General features: G+C 40.0%; 1 protein-coding gene across 1 annotated transcript; it reads right to left on the bottom strand.

Annotated features, from left to right (window-relative positions):
• Positions 1-7,818: 7,818 nt before the first annotated feature.
• LOC128659389 (carbohydrate sulfotransferase 2-like) lies at positions 7,819-9,079 on the bottom strand. The gene is given in 2 exon segments (XM_053713042.1): positions 7,819-8,098; positions 8,100-9,079. Coding segments are annotated over 2 exon segments (1,260 nt in total).
• Between the last annotated feature and the right edge of the window lie 7,047 nt (positions 9,080-16,126).

Raw genomic sequence — 16,126 nt, 5'->3', positions numbered from 1 at the left:
GGCAGTGATCATTGACTGTTTAAAGGGACAGTTTACTCAAAAATGTTCTCCCCTTTAATTTGTTCCCAATGATCCACTTTATCTGCTGGAGTGTATTAAATTGTTTACAAGTAGATCCTTTACCCTTATATTGGCATTTGAAATAGTTGATTTAGCATGTGGTATCCCCACCTATTCTGAAAGTTTGTGGCCGCAGGTCCCAGCTATAGATAAGCTTTGTAAACACAGCCAGCAGAAGAAATTACACTCCCAGTAGGATATAGCAGAGATAAGGTAATAAAATGTTGATTTTCCATTGTTCTCTCTTTAAGTACTGGTGATTGTTTTATGGACAGATATAAGATTAAGAAACATGTTTATGTACACAATGTGATACAGTAATGAGATCTGATTATTACCTACAAACTCAACCCATTTTATTAGGTTGTGGCTTCAAAACACAAAATCAGAGCTTTAATATTCACAAATAAACCTTAAAAAGCTCATTTTCATACATTTTTTACTCCTCAGTTGGAAAAAAAAGCAATTGTAAACAAATTAAGGGAAAACTATTTTACAGTATACTATCCCTTTAACATAATTTTTTGCAAATATGTTCAATAATCAAACTCCACCCACCACTTGCGTTATTTAGAGGAGCCAATTCAGACTTCTTAAGCCTGGTTCCATTATCCCCAATTAGCCTCTAAGGCTAAAGAAATACAAAAGAAACAGGGGAAAAATAAAACATTTTGTTTTAGATAGTATATATATCACCCAGTAGAGTAAAAGGTGCAATAGCGGGATTATATGCCTGTTTTGACTCAATGTTTCTAAACACAGAAACTTGAATTTAACAAGAAGAGGGGCATTTTTCTAAGGAGGTAACCGATTGGGCTAAACTAATTGTAACGACCAGGGTTAACCAACCCTGCACCAGTCACTTGTTTGGAACAAGCCCCTTTCCACTTTCACTAATCTGTCATAGTCTAGCGACTCCAGACAAGCCTGTGACTTAGTCCAGTGGGTGCAAGGGTTAACAACACTCTCTAGTCTGTCCTAAACTTAGAAGAATTTCCTAAAACTTCCTTTTTAATGCCACCCACACTAAACTATCTCTAAGCTGCCACCATGTAAGATTATATGGGAAATCTTAAGGAAACCCAGACTTATAAATTTAATCCTAGAATACAATTAAGCAACAATAATCTAAAATCACAGTAATAATACTATCAGTCTCTTTCAATAACGTGGTTCAAATATTAGACCAAGGCAAAAACTTAATAAGTGAATGATTTATTATGCGAAAAAATATGCACTATGCATTATTAATAAAAAGATGTTAACAAATTGAATTATACACAAACAAACAGTTTTAAAATAAAAAGGAGAAATAACAGAAACCTTATACTTTAATAGCTTCGGTATCTGTGCCAGGGAGCTTGGCCAGGAAAGATGGTCATTCACTCCGTTGGTATAAAGCTTCCCATGTAAGAATGAACAACTTGAATTGTTAAACACAAAATTTTATACCTGTTTCTCTGATATCAAATTGCTTGACCCAACTTTCTTACAGAGGGCCAGAAATATCCACTCCCCTCTTTACCAGAAATATCCACTCCCTTTTTTTTATGACGTTATAAAGTTCAGATTCTTTGGCTAAAATTATAGAATGCTATGACTACGGCATGACAGCCGAAACGCGTCAGCGAGACTGACAGACAAACCAAAACACTATGGCACTCTTTGTACCTGTTTTTTATTTGAAGAAATAAAGGAGCTATGTTTTAATTGCAAGTGAAGAGTGTCTGGGTTCAACTCATTTCACTATGAAATTATAGAACACCTTATAACTTATGAAATGCTTATTCAACGCATACACCTATATAAGCAATTTCCCAGTGACATCATGAGAATTAGTTTGGTACCAAATATGACATGGTTATTTTCATCATATAGTGTCATAACATGGTTAAAAGTGTGTCTCAAATTGTGTCTTCTTATTGACCTTATCTAGCTCTGGGGAGAGGGACTGCTTATTGTCTCTTGTGCTGACACTTTTACTTGCTTGATACATGTAATAACATTTTACTTGCTTGATACATGTAATAACATTTGGGGGAACTTAGAAACTATTTTTCTTTCCTAAGACATGGAGAGTCCACAATGGCATTCCAATTACTAGTGGGATATTCACTCCTGGTCAGCAGGAGGAGGCAAAGAGCACCTCAGCAAAGCTGTTAAGTGTCACTTTCCTTACCCATAACCCCCAGTCATTCTCTTTGCCTCTGTCAATGGAGGAGGTGAAGTTCGGTGTCTGAAGATATTGATTCCTTTTCGGAGTACTTTTCCCTGCAAGCAAGGATTTGGGTCTAGCTGTGTCCATGTCAGTAGTGGTTGCTTTTAAGTAGTTGGAAAGTAGTGAGGTGGTCCTTGCTTAGATTTATAACATATTTGCTGCCCTTGGTGTTGAAAGCCAGAGTTGGTTACTCTGTTCTTTCTTTTTCAACAGGTCTCTGTAAGGAGTATGTGTCCATTGACGCCTTGTGAGCTTTCTTTCTGCCAGACCGCTGGATTGCATGTGTTTTTGTCTTCTAGGTATTGGAGACTTGTACTTAAGAAGATTAACTGCATTATTTATCTGGGACAGGGTTTTATTCTGGCAGTGTGCAGGCACAAAAAAATTTTGCTATATGGGATCGAAGGAGTTAACCTAAAATGTTTGTGGCTCATTTTATTTTTTGTCTCTGTTGTGCTTGTTAGGGCTTGTGTAATAAGCTATGGACATTGTGTTTTATACATTTTAACTCAGAGGAAGACCGGTAATTTTTTTTTGAGTCAGTTTACTCCTCCGGTCTATTTCGGCTTCTGAAATGCACGCTTTTCTAATTTCTATTCAGCTGCTCACATGACTCCTCTTCCGCTCTTAAATCTGTTCGGAGCGGTGTCGGCTGTAAGACGTTTTTCTTTCATGTAATTGGCAAGAGTCCATGAGCTAGTGACGTATGGGATATACATTCCTACCAGGAGGGGCAAAGTTTCCCAAACCTCAAAATGCCTATAAATACACCCCCACCACACCCACAATTCAGTTTTACAAACTTTGCCTCCTATGGAGGTGGTGAAGTAAGTTTGTGCTAGATTTCTACGTTGATATGCGCTTCTCAGCATGCTGAAGCCCGGTTCCTCTCAGAGTACAGTGAATGACAGAGGGATGTGAAGGGAGTATTACCTATTGAATACAATGGTCATCCTAACGGAGATCTATTTCATAGGTTCTCTGTTATCGGTCGTAGATATTCATCTCCTACCTCCCTTTTCAGAACAACTATATACTCTTATATACCATTACCTCTACTGATTCTCGTTTCAGTACTGGTTTTGCTATCTACTTTATGTAGATGAGTGTCTTTTGGTAAGTATGTTTTCTTTTATTTAAGACACTCTCAGCTATGGTTTGGCACTTTATATGTAAAGTTCTAAATATATGTTTGTACTTATATTTGCCATGATTCAGGTTAATCAGTATATTTCCTTCTTTCAGACTGTCAGTTTCATTTTTGGAAATGCATAAAAAAAAAAAATTCTTACCTGAAAATTTTCAAATTGACTCTCTTTTCTAAATTGCGGGCTGTTAGGCTCGCGGGAGCGCAAAATGATATAATTTATTGCGTCAGTCTTGGCGTGAAAATTACGTTTGTTGATGTAATTTCGTCATTTCCGGCGTCTTAGTTGGCGCAGAGAGTTTTTCAGGTAGTTGCGTCATCTATAACGCTCGTGTTTGTTGCAGACGTTCTTGGCGCCAAAAAATATTTTGTCAGTTGTGGGCGTCATACTTGGCGCCAGATTTTTTAAATTATTTAAGTCCTTATTTAATTTTGCTTCTGGTTTCCAGAGGCTTATTCTGTTTGCATTTTTTCCCATTCCTGAAACTGTCATATAAGGAAATTGATAATTTTGCTTTATATGTTATTTTTTCTATTACCTATTGCAAGATGTCTCAATCTGACCCTGTCTCAGAATCTACTACTGGAATCCTGCTGCCTGATGTCGGTTCTACCAAAGCTAAGTGCATTTGTTGTAAACTTGTGGTAACTGTTCCTCCGGCTGTAGTTTGTGTTAGTTTTCATGATAAACTTTCAAATGCAGACAATATTTCCATTAGTAGTAATCCATTACCTGCTGTTGTTCCTTCAACATCTAATGTTCAGGATATTCCTGTTAATGTGAGAGAATTTGTTTCTAATTCCATTCAGAAGGCTCTGTTCTGTTATACCACCTTCTAATAAGCGTAAAAGGTCTTTTAAAACTTCTCATAAATTTGATGAATTTTTAAATGACCGACAGCATTCTGATTTATCTATCTCTGATGAGGATCTATCTGGTTCAGAAGATTCTGCCTCAGATATTGACACTGACAAATCTTCATACTTATTTAAAATGGAGTATATTCGTTCCTTATTAAAAGAGGTGTTGATTGCATTAGATATGGAGGAGACTAGTCCTCTTGATATTAAAACCAGTAAATGTTTTTTTCTAGTTCCTGATGCTATTTCAGATGTAATTTCTAGGGAATGGAATAGTCTGGGTACTTCCTTTACACCTTCTTCAAGGTTTAAGAAACTGTATCCTTTGCCGGCTGATAGATTGGAGTTTTGGGAAAAGATCCCTAAAGTTAATGGGGCCATCTCTACTCTTGCTAAACATACTACTTTTCCTACGGCAGATAGTACTTCTTTTAAAGATCCTTTAGATAGGAAACTTGAATCTTATCTAAGGAAGGCTTATTTATGTTCAGGTCATCTTCTTAGGCCTGCTATTTCTTTGGCTGATGTTGCTGCTGCTTCAACATTTTGGTTGGAAACTTTAGCACAACAAGTACCAGATCATAGTGTGTATAGCATTGTTAAGCTAATTCAACATGCTAATAATTTCATTTGTGATGCCATTTTTGATATCATTAGAATTGATGTCAGATATATCAAGCCCATTTATCAAAGGGCTTGCGGACCTGATCCGACACTGCGGATCAGGTCCGCAAGACCTCGCTAAATGTGGAGAGCAATACGCTCTCCGCATTTAACATTGCACCAGCAGCTCACAAGAGCTGCTGGTGCAACGCCGCCCCCTGCTGACTCGCGGCCAATCGGCCGCCAGCAGGGAGCTGTCAATCAACCCGATCGTATTCGATCGGGTTGATGTCCGGCGATTCCTGTCCGCCTGTTCAGAGCAGGCGGACAGGGTTATGGAGCAGTGGTGCTTCATAACTTGTGTTTCTGGCGAGTCTGAAGACTCGCCAGAAACACGGCCCTTCAAGCTCCGTACGGAGCTTGATAAATGGGCCTGTATGTCTTTAGCTATTTTAGCTAGAAGAGCTTTATGGCTTAAATCTTGGAATGCTGATATGACTTCTAAATCAACGTTGCTATCTCTCTCTTTCCAAGGTAATACATTATTTGGTTCTTAGTTGGATTCTATTATTTCAACTGTCACTGGGGGAAGGGAGCTTTTTTTGCCTCAGGATAAAAAATCTAAGGGTAAATTTAGGGCTGCTAACCGTTTTCGTTCCTTTCTTCAAAATAAGGAACAGAAACCTGACCCTTCCCCTAAGGGAACGGTTTCCAATTGGAAGCCTTCCCCAGTCTGGAATAAATCTAAGCCATTTAAAAAATCAAAATCAGCCCCCAAGTCCGCATTAAGGTGCAGCCCTCATTCCAGCGCAGCTGGTAGGGGGCAGAATAAGATTTTACAAGGATTTTTGTATCAATTCAATCCAAAATAATTGGATTCAGAACATTGTTTTTCAAGGGTACAGAATAGGTTTCAAAGTAAGACCGCCTGTGAGAAGTTTCTTTCTCTCACGCGTTCCAGTGAACCCAGTAAAGGCTCAGGCTTTCCTGAAGTGTGTTTCAGACCTGGAGTTATCTGGGGTAATTGTGCCAGTTCCTTTTCAGGAACGGGTTCTGGGGTTTTATTCAAATCTGTTCATTGTTCCAAAGAAGGAGAATTCTTTTAGACCAGTTCTGGATCTAAAAATGTTGAATCGTTGTGTAAGAATACCAACATTCAAGATGGTGACTATAAGGACTATTCTGCCTTTTGTTCAGCAAGGGCATTATATGTCCACAATAGACTTACAGGCTGCATATCTTCATATTCCGATTCATCCAGATCACTATCAGTTCCTGAGATTCTCTTTTCTAGACCAGCATTACCAATTTGTTGCTCTTCCTTTTGGTCTAGCAACAGCTCCAAGGATCTTTTCAAAGGTTCTCGGTGCCCTACTCTCTGTAATCAGAGAGCGGGGTAATGCGGTGTTTCCTTATTTGGACGATATCTTGGTACTTGCTCAGTCTTTACGGTCTGCAGAATCTCACACGAATCAACTAGTGTTGTTTCTTCAAAGACATGGTTGGAGGATCAATTTACCAAAAAGTTCCTTGATTCCTCAGACAAGGGTAACCTTTTTAGGATTCCAAATAGATTCAGTATCCATGACTTTGTCTCTAAGAGACAAAAGACGTCTGAAATTGGTTGCAGCTTGTCGGAACCTTCAGTTTCAATCATTCCCTTCGTAGCTATGTGCATGGAGGTTTTAGGTCTCATGACTGCAGCATCGGACGCGATCCCCTTTGCTCGTTTTCACATGAGACCTCTTCAGCTTTGTATGCTGAGCCAATGGTGCAGGGATTATACAAATGTATCACAATTAATATCCTTAAATCCTAATATTCGACTATCTCTGACTTGGTGGTTAGATCACCATTGTTTAGTTCAAGGGGCCTCTTTTGTTCGTCCAGCCTGGACTGTGATCACAACAGATGCAAGTCTTTCAGGTTGAGGAGCTGTCTGGGGATCTCCGACAGCGCAGGGGGTTTGGAAATCTCAAGAGGCGAGATTACCAATCAATATTTTGGAACTCCGTGCGATTCTCAGAGCTCTTCAGTTTTGGCCTCTTCTGAAGAGAGAACCGTTTATTTGTTTTCAGACAGACAATGTCACAACTGTGGCGTATGTCAATCATCAAGGTGGGACTCATAGTCCTCAAGCTATGAAAGAAGTATCTCGGATACTTGCATGGACGGAATCCAGCTCCTGTCTAATTTCTGCGGTCCATATCCCAGGTATAGACAATTGGGAAGCGGATTATCTCAGTCGCCAGACTTTTTTTTTTTATTATTATTTAAATTGTAGTCTTTATTAACTGCACTTGTAACATTTACTGCTTTTCCCATTCCACATACTGTAGTGTTAAATGATGGTCTAACAGAGGGTTCATGCCATGTGCAAAGAAATAACTGTACACCTCTCATTTGTCTGCAATCGCCCTTGTAAACATAATCAAATACCTACAGAGTAGGCCAGTTGCAAAGTTTTATTTGTACATTTATACAGTAGTATACTTATGAACAAGAACCCAGATATTTCAAGCAGCAGTCTTACACAAGTTCAGAGTTGGAATAAGTCATTGGATACTAGCATTCAAACATAAAAGGTAGCTTTATCCATACCTTTAATACACATAATGCCCATGTTTGTTATACCAACACTGTATATGTTTGTTAGCCATAGAATAATCCCAGCTGCAGTGTGCATCTGCAGTTAATTATTTCATGGTTACCAAAAGCACATGTAGTGTCTTGTCGATTCAACTCCACATAAAAAATAAAAAACTTAAGTTAAATTTCCCAGACCTGCCTTGACGAGTTCCAATGATACTGGAAATTAATTTTAAAGACAGATGTAGCTACCATACGTAAATACTGAAGTTTAACCCCTACAGACTTTTGGTACAGTAAACAAGATCTTCTTGCAGGCAATGTTACTTATGCAAGTTACTCACAACACGGGCTTCCTAAGTAGTGATTTGCTAAGGTCTTTAACTTCCTCTTGACTGCTGACTGTGTCATAGCCCAGGATGTCCATTGGAACCTGACAATATTCCTCTACCTGTCTGATCTGCATGTAGGTAAGCAGTGTCCTCCATGCACTAACAGCTTGGGTGGCATTACGGGCAGACACTACATATGGTTTGGAAGAGTAACCTGAACAACTGGTCATGTTTAGAGAAAATTTCTCTATCTCTGGGCTCACAGAGAGATTCACAAATCCGTATACCTGTTTTGATGGGATCCACCACAAGGTCCTCATACCTGACCAACATGTAGTTACCCTTGAGCCAGCTCGGAGGATTTAGGGCAGTCCTCAGGGTCTTTCCCATGCTGCTACAGATCACTTCCATAGCTCCTATTACATGGTAATCAGAACCATCCTTTTTATTAAGCTTGTGCCCAGGGTCTAGAACAGGCACCCTGCGGATCCTAGGATCCCTGCTGTGAACAACTTGTAAGCTCTCCCTGATCAAGCCATGTCTAGACTTAATGCAGGAGCTGGCCACTGCCCTGGGGTCCCTTACTAAATGAATGACCTTCAGTTCCAAGGAAGGGTCTACTACCAATGGAGCAAGCACATTAATGTCAAAGATCCTCACTCCTTTAATGACTATGGTGTTGTACTTATGGCACTCCTCCTCCAGCAGGCTTAGGCTCTGAGGTGCGCATTTCTTGCACACTTTGTCATCCACTAGCCCCACTACATCCTTCTTATAGGCTGAGCAAATGGGCAAGGAGCAGACGACCTTGTTAGTGGCTGCCCCGAAAATGCCCAGCGTGGTGATGTTCTTAGCCCCCGCAGTGTTGTAGAGCTGTAGGGCAGACAAGTCACACCTGTAGAGGGTGCTAAGCAGGTCACGAGCAGCCCCCTGCAGAGACATGGCGTCCCCCAGATATAACTTTTGCCACACGTGCCACACTGGCTCATACAGGAAAAACACCTCCGGATTCTGGTTGAAAAGCGCCCCAAAAAAAGAAGATCCAGATCTCCAAGTGGTAAAGACATAGACCAGATGCCTTTTCCTTGGAGGGGAGGGGAGGTAGAGATAGCGGATGTCGGAGTGTGTTTGGTAAGGAGTGTACTTCACCTGGTCGTTGCATTGCTGAGGCTCTTTGTGCCATTTATCCAGGAGGTTGAGCATGGTAAATACCAGTAGCAGGATATACCCCAGGCACAGGATGATCACCTTCCTGCGGAGCACTTTCATCCTGGGGTTAGAGAAGATCAAAAGCCAAAAGGAAGGGAGTGAGTTCTACAGGTTCACTTCTTGTCCAGTTGTAACTGTTGCACGGCTACAACAATCCAGCAAAGTTTTTGAGACTTGTATATCATGCCGGGGGCAGCTTCCATAACACGACCCCCTCAGCGCACATCACCATGCATGCAGCACATAAGCAGCCCTGCATCTCCTTGCTCGGCGTGCCCCCCTTAATGATAAACATTTGTTTTGACTGCATTTCATAACACGGTGATCATGACGCACAATATCTCCTAAGAAAATCCCAGAAAAACGCAGTTTCCCGGATGCTTATAGCACAAAGTTCCTACAGCTTGCAACAACATAACATGGCATCGCTTAACTGGGGATCTAGACTGCGTATCAGCGCGTACAAATACACAGTTCCACCAAATATTAGGTTCATAATTGCTCAGCAGTGCAAATGAATGTGCTTTTGCGGGTCCCGTCACGTAACAGCGCTTTATATAGATTATTCGGCTCAAAATAAATTAAACGCCTTGGGCTGGAAGCGGGAGAGGCAATAGCTCCTTATACACTCCTCAGCTCCTAGCTAACACTGACAAGAAGCTCTCTTCAAGATGCCTAGATTGGATGTACAGAGTTGCTCTTATTGGTGTTGCCTGCCGTCAGTCAGAAAGCCCCGCCCTATGTGATTGCTGCTTGGATTATCGTTTGTGTTTTTCCCCCCCCAGTGCAGTCGCCAGACTTTACATACGGGAGAGTGGTCTCTTCACCAAGATGTGTTTTTTCAGATTGTTCAGATGTGGGGGCTTCCAGAAATAGATCTGATGGCTTCTTATCTAAACAGGAAACTTCCCAGGTATCTGTCCAGGTCCAGGGATCCTCAGGCGGAAGCAATAGATGCGTTGACACTTCCTTGGAGTTATCAACCTGCTTATATATCTTTCCGCCTCTAGTTCTTCTTCCAAGAGTGATTTCCAAAATTATAATGGAGCGTTCATTTGTACTGCTGGTGGCTCCAGCATGGCCACACAGGTTTTGGTATGCGGATCTTGTTCGGATGTCCAGTTGCCAACCTTGGCCACTTCCGTTAAGGCCAGACCTTCTATCTCAAGGTCCATTTTTCCATCAGGATCTCAAATCATTAAATTTGAAGGTATGGAGATTGAACACTTAGTGCTTAATCATAGAGGTTTCTCTGACTCAGTGATTAATACTATGTTGCAGGCTCGTAAATCTGTGTCTAGAAAGATTTATTATCGAGTTTGGAAGACTTATATTTCATGGTGTTCTTTTCATAAATTCTCTTGGCATTCTTTTAGAATTCCTAGAATTTTACAGTTTCTTCAGGATGGTTTAGATAAGGGTTTGTCTACAAGTTCCTTGAAAGAACAAATCTCTGCTCTTTCTGTTCTATTCCACAGAAAAATTGCTAATCTTCCTGATATTCATTGTTTTGTACAGGCTTTGGTTCGTATTAAGTCTGTCATTAAGTCAATCTCTCCTCCTTGGAGTCTTAATTTGGTTTTGAAGGCTTTACAGGCTCCTCCGTTTGAGCCTATGCATTCAATGGACATTAAATTACTTTCTTGGAAAGTATTGTTCCTTTTGGCTATCTCTTCTGCTAGAAGAGTTTCTGAATTATATGCTCTTTCTTTTGAGTCTCCTTTTCTGATTTTTCATCAGGATAAGGCAGTTTTGCAGACGTCATTTAAATTTTTACCTAAAGTTGTGAATTCCAACAACATTAGTAGAGAAATTGTTGTCCCTTCATTGTGTCCTAATCCTAAGAATTCTCTGGAGAGATCTTTACATTCTTTGGATGTGGTAAGAGCTTTGAAATATTATGTTGAAGCTACTAAAGATTTCAGGAAGACTTATAGTCTATTTGTTATCTTTTCTGGTTCTAGGAAAGGTCAGAAGGCTTCTGCCATTTCTTTGGCATCTTGGTTAAAGCTTTTGATTCATCATGCTTATTTGTGTAAATCCCCGCCTCAGAGGATTACGGTTCAATCTACTAGGTCAGTTTCTACTTCCTGGGATTTTAAGAATAAAGCTTCTGTTGATCAGATTTGCAAAGCAGCAACTTGGTCTTCTTTGCATACTTTTACTAAATTCTACCATTTTTGATGTTTTCTCTTCTTCAGAAGCAGTTTTTGGTAGAAAAGTACTCCAGGCAGCTGTTTCAGTTTGATTCTTCTGCTTATAATTTCATTTTTTTCATTAAGATAAAAAATTTTATTTGGGTTGGGGATTAATTTTTCAGCCGAATTGGCTGTCTTTATTTTTTATTTATTTTTTTTTAAATAAATTTTTATTAAGAGTGAATATACAGAACCAAAACACATCACAGTTGAATTGACATATCAATGAACGCTATTACACGCGATATTTCTGAGGACAAATAACATTCAAAACATGGTCCTTGGACCAGAAACGAGGGTTCAAGTTGCCCTGTAGTCATAATATAGCTATGTATTTCCATTTTCCCGTGAATGTGCCACGGCCTGTCAATGGGTAATATTCTCTTTTTAACTTTAGTTTTGTTAACATTCTGTAATTTAGGTGACGCATGGGGTCACACGTCAAACCTGATAATCCTGACATCTGGCTGTCTTTATTTTTATCCCTCCCTCTCAAGTGACTCTTGCGTGGAGTTCCACATCTTAGGTATTTGCTGTCCCATACGTCACTAGCTCATGGACTCTTGCCAATTACATGAAAGAAAACATAATTTATGTAAGAATTTACCTGATAAATTAATTTCTTTCATATTGGCAAGAGTCCATGAGATCCACCCTTTTCATGGTGGTTATGATTTTTTTGTATAAAGCACATTTATTCCAATTCCTTGTTGATGCTTTCGCTCCTTTCTTATAACCCCACTTCTTGGGTATTCGTTAAACTGAATTGTGGGTGTGGTGGGGGGTGTATTTATTGGCATTTTGAGGTTTAGGAATCATTGCCCCTCCTGGTAGGAATATATATCCCATACGTCACTAGCTCATGGACTCCTGCCAATAAAAAAAAATTAATTTATCATGTAAATTCTTACATAAATTATGTTTTTCTGTGAGAACAGCTGCCTTTCCTCCTGACAAGTTTTTCTTACTCCAGTGGGGCAGGTAGGGCACCTCAGTCTGCTGAGGTGTAGAAGTCCTTTTTGAGGGGTACATTTTTGAGTGCTTAACCGCTCAGATTAAATTTAAAGTGACAATGTTAATTTGAAAGTCTCTTTATTTTTTTTTATTTTTTTTTCTTGTCATTCCTCTATCTCTAGTTTTAGCCATGGACATGGAGCAGGATCCTGTCCTTATGGACAAATATTTATTGTGTCTAGAGACCCAAATTGTGTCACCTATGCAATTTTGTTCCTTATGTCTAGATAAGACATTAAAGTGTTATATGCACTCTTTTATGTACTATCGCTCATGATGTCTATGCTTACCTTATGTTCAGTATATCTATCAATTCTAGGACTACTGCTTTCTTGTACAATGATTAATGGTATAGAGGAAAAATTGAATATTCATACTCATATGTAGTAGCTATGCTTATGTTGCTTACATTGTATTCCATGTATTTGTCTTATTGTATTTTGACTCTGATGTTTCAACTTTTGCTGTTAGTGTTCCTAATAACCTCAATAAAAAAAAAATATTTTTTTTTTAAAATGTAAATATACATTTTTTTTTCTGGGCCTAATGTCTCTCAGGATGATGCTGTTCAGGTAATACCACAGCTTTCTCCTCTAACGTCCCAAGCCTCAATGGTGTCACATACAGTGCTCTGCAGTTCCTCTCAGCCTCCTGAAGGAGTTTATTCATTTGCCATCAGATTTTGCTCCACAGATATCCTCTACGGTATCAGCGACTTTATCTGCTTTTCCCATGATGGGGAAGTGCAATAGGAAATCTAAAAAAAATTCAGAGTGTAAGGTGTCTGTTCTGTCTGCTGCTACGCAGGTTGCTCTCCCTCATAAGTCTGATGAGGAGGATACCTCGGTAGCCTCTAAGGGTGAAATCTCAGATTCGGACAGTATAATTCCTTTGTCTGATGCTTGATTTAAGCTTGAACAACCTTTGTTTACTGTTAAAGGAGGTACTCACTACTTTGGACGACTCCGAACCCTTCTGTCGTTGTCAACCCTAAGAAACCTAGCAAGCTTAACAAATACTATCATGTTCCTTCTTCTGTAGAAGTGTTTCCTGTTCCAAACCGTGTGACAGAGATTATTACTCAGGAATGGGAGAAGCCAGGGATACCTTTCTCCCTATCTCCCGTCTTTAAAAATGTTTCCTGTTGCTGACTCCATTAAAGATTCATGGCGCACAGTGCCTTAAGTAGAAGGGGCTATTTCTACTCTGGCTAAAAGAACCAATATCCCTATAGAGGATAGCTGCTCCTTTAAGGATCCCATGGACAAAACGCTGGAGGCTTATTTGAAGAAGATGTATGTTCATCAGGGTCTTCAATGGCAACCTGTAGTTTGTATTGCCACAGTAGCTAGTACAGCATCTTATTGGTGCAATGCGCTGTCTGAATCTATTTTAGAAGAGACTCAGTTGGAGGAAATCCAAGACAGGATTAAGGGGCATATTTTTCAAGCTCTGTATGGAGCCCTGAAGGCTCGCCGGAAACAGAAGTTATGAAGCTGCTCCATAACTTGTCCACCTGCTCTGAGGCCACGGACAGAAATCAACCCGATCAAATACGATCGGGTTGATTCACACCCCCTGCTAGCCGCCGCAAATCTGCAGGGGGCAGCAATGCATACATTCTTGTGAACTGCTGCTGCAATGATAAATGTATGTATGCTGTTGGCATTTATTGATGTGCGCCGGACATGATACGCTACTTCGTATCATGTCCGCTTGCACATTGATAAATATGCCCCTATGGCTTTTAAATTAGCTAATTCCTTTATTTCTGATGCTAACATGCAAATCATTAGACTGGGAGCCATGATGTCTGGCTTCACTGTTCTAGCCCGTAGGGCTCTGTGGCTTAAATCTTGGTCAGCTGATGTTACTTCCAAGTCTAAGCTTTTGGCGCTTCCTTACAAGGGTAATTTCTGATATTACGGGTGGAAAACGATCTTCTCTACCACAAGATAAAAGGAATAGAACTTAAGTACGTCAAAGTAATTTTCGTTCCTTTCGTAACTTCAAGGGTGAAAAGCCTTCCTCTCCCTCTTCCAAGCAGGAGCAGACAAAGTCTTCTTGGAGACCCAAACAGTTTTGGAACAAGGGCAAGTGATCAAACAAACCTTCAGCTGAGTCTGTCAGCATGAAGGGTCTATCCCCGGTCCGGGATCGGATCAAGTGGGGGGGCAGACTTTCCCTATTTTGTCAAGGAATTCAAATCTAGTCCTCCCAAGGGCAGATTTCTCCTCTCAAGGTTATCTGCTGATCAGGTAAAAAAGAGAGGCATTCTTGAAGTGAGTTCAGGACCTCTCCTCATTGGAAGTGATTGTTCCAGTTCCAGCGAGACAACAGGGTCTAGGATTTTTCTCAAATCTGTTTGTGGTTTCCAAAAAAGAAGGAACTTTTCGACCCATTCTGGACTTGAAGTGTCTCAACAAGTTTCTTAGGGTTCCGTCCTTCAAAATGGAAACCATTCGTTCCATTCTTCCCTTGGTCCAAGAAGGTCAGTTCATGACGACCATAGACCCGAATGATGCCTATCTTCATGTTCCCATCCACAGGGATCATCTCAAGTTCCTGAGATTTGCTTTTTCAAGACAATCACTTTCAGTTTGTTGCTCTTCCATTTGGCCTTGCCACAGCTCCATCAGTGGTTCAGTGTATGTAGGTAATTGGTCTGATGGTCGCTTCCATGGACATTCCTTTTGCTTGATTCCATTTCAGAGCTCTGCAGTTATGCATGCTCAGATAATGGAACGGAGACCATTCAGATCTGTCTCAGAGAATAGATTTGGACCAGTTGATAAGAGACTCTTTCGTGGTGGATTTCCCAGGATCATCCGTCTCAGGGCATATGCTTCCGGAGGCCCTGCTAGGGAGCAGTCTGGGACTCATTAAAGGCGCAGGGTCTATGGACTCGGGAAGAGTCTGCTCTCCCCATAAACATCTTGGAGTTAAGAGCGATCTACAATGCTCTGATGGCTTTCCTCAGTTGTCTTTAGCCCGGTTTATCAGGTTCCAATCGGACAACATCACCTCAGTGGCTTACATCAATCACCAGGGAGGAACTCAAGTTCAATGAGAAGCAAAAGAGGATTGCAATGGCACTGCCTATATTAATTTGTGTGACTACACCCTATCTTAGTTGCTGGTTTCTATTTAGTATAACCATAGGGTGGATGGTGCTGTGTATTATTTGTATTACAGAAAAAACATGGGCCCAAAGACCATGAAAGAATACACAAATAGCACTCTTGTAGTCCTCTGTGACACACAATCTGTGTCTGTTAAGTAGAAGGATGGAGTACCAAATGGTGAGGGAAGTACGCTTGAATACTTAAAACATAACTTTTATTAAATACGCAAAAAAACAGGAGATAAAATAAAGGGATGTGCAATTAAAAACAGTAGCTACCTGGGGAGTGATAAATCCTATATCTTTTATCACTATAATGTCAAGAGGTGACAGTTTGCGGTTATTGTATGAAAGGGGTATATACAATTAAGTATAAAGTGTACTGATCCTCTGAAATTGTTAAGGATAACAACTTTACTCCGTGCTTATTGTGTACACACTAGAGTATATTATTTAGTTTGTGTTAATCTCAAATTTATTGCAGAATAGGAATCTCAGTTGTTTGTTTGTAACCCCAAAATGCCTTGTGAATCTTGGAATTTTTAATAGTTATAGAGCATATAATTGAGGGCATGAAATGGATTGTTGGTTCAACAGTCAGTGTGCTTGATGCATACTTGAGTATTCATTTATGTCTGTATATTATTACCCAGATTGCAACGTAATACCTTGACCAAGGATAGTATATATAACTAATCCTATGTTTATTAGGTGATTTGTTCAAATCACTTTATCTTCATATGCACTGATTAACAAATAGAGTTAATAATT

Source organism: Bombina bombina, chromosome 5 (genome assembly GCF_027579735.1).
Source record: "Bombina bombina isolate aBomBom1 chromosome 5, aBomBom1.pri, whole genome shotgun sequence".
Taxonomy (NCBI): domain Eukaryota; kingdom Metazoa; phylum Chordata; class Amphibia; order Anura; family Bombinatoridae; genus Bombina; species Bombina bombina.
Note: the sequence above shows the minus strand (reverse complement) of the source record. Positions and strands in the feature narration are given on the sequence as shown.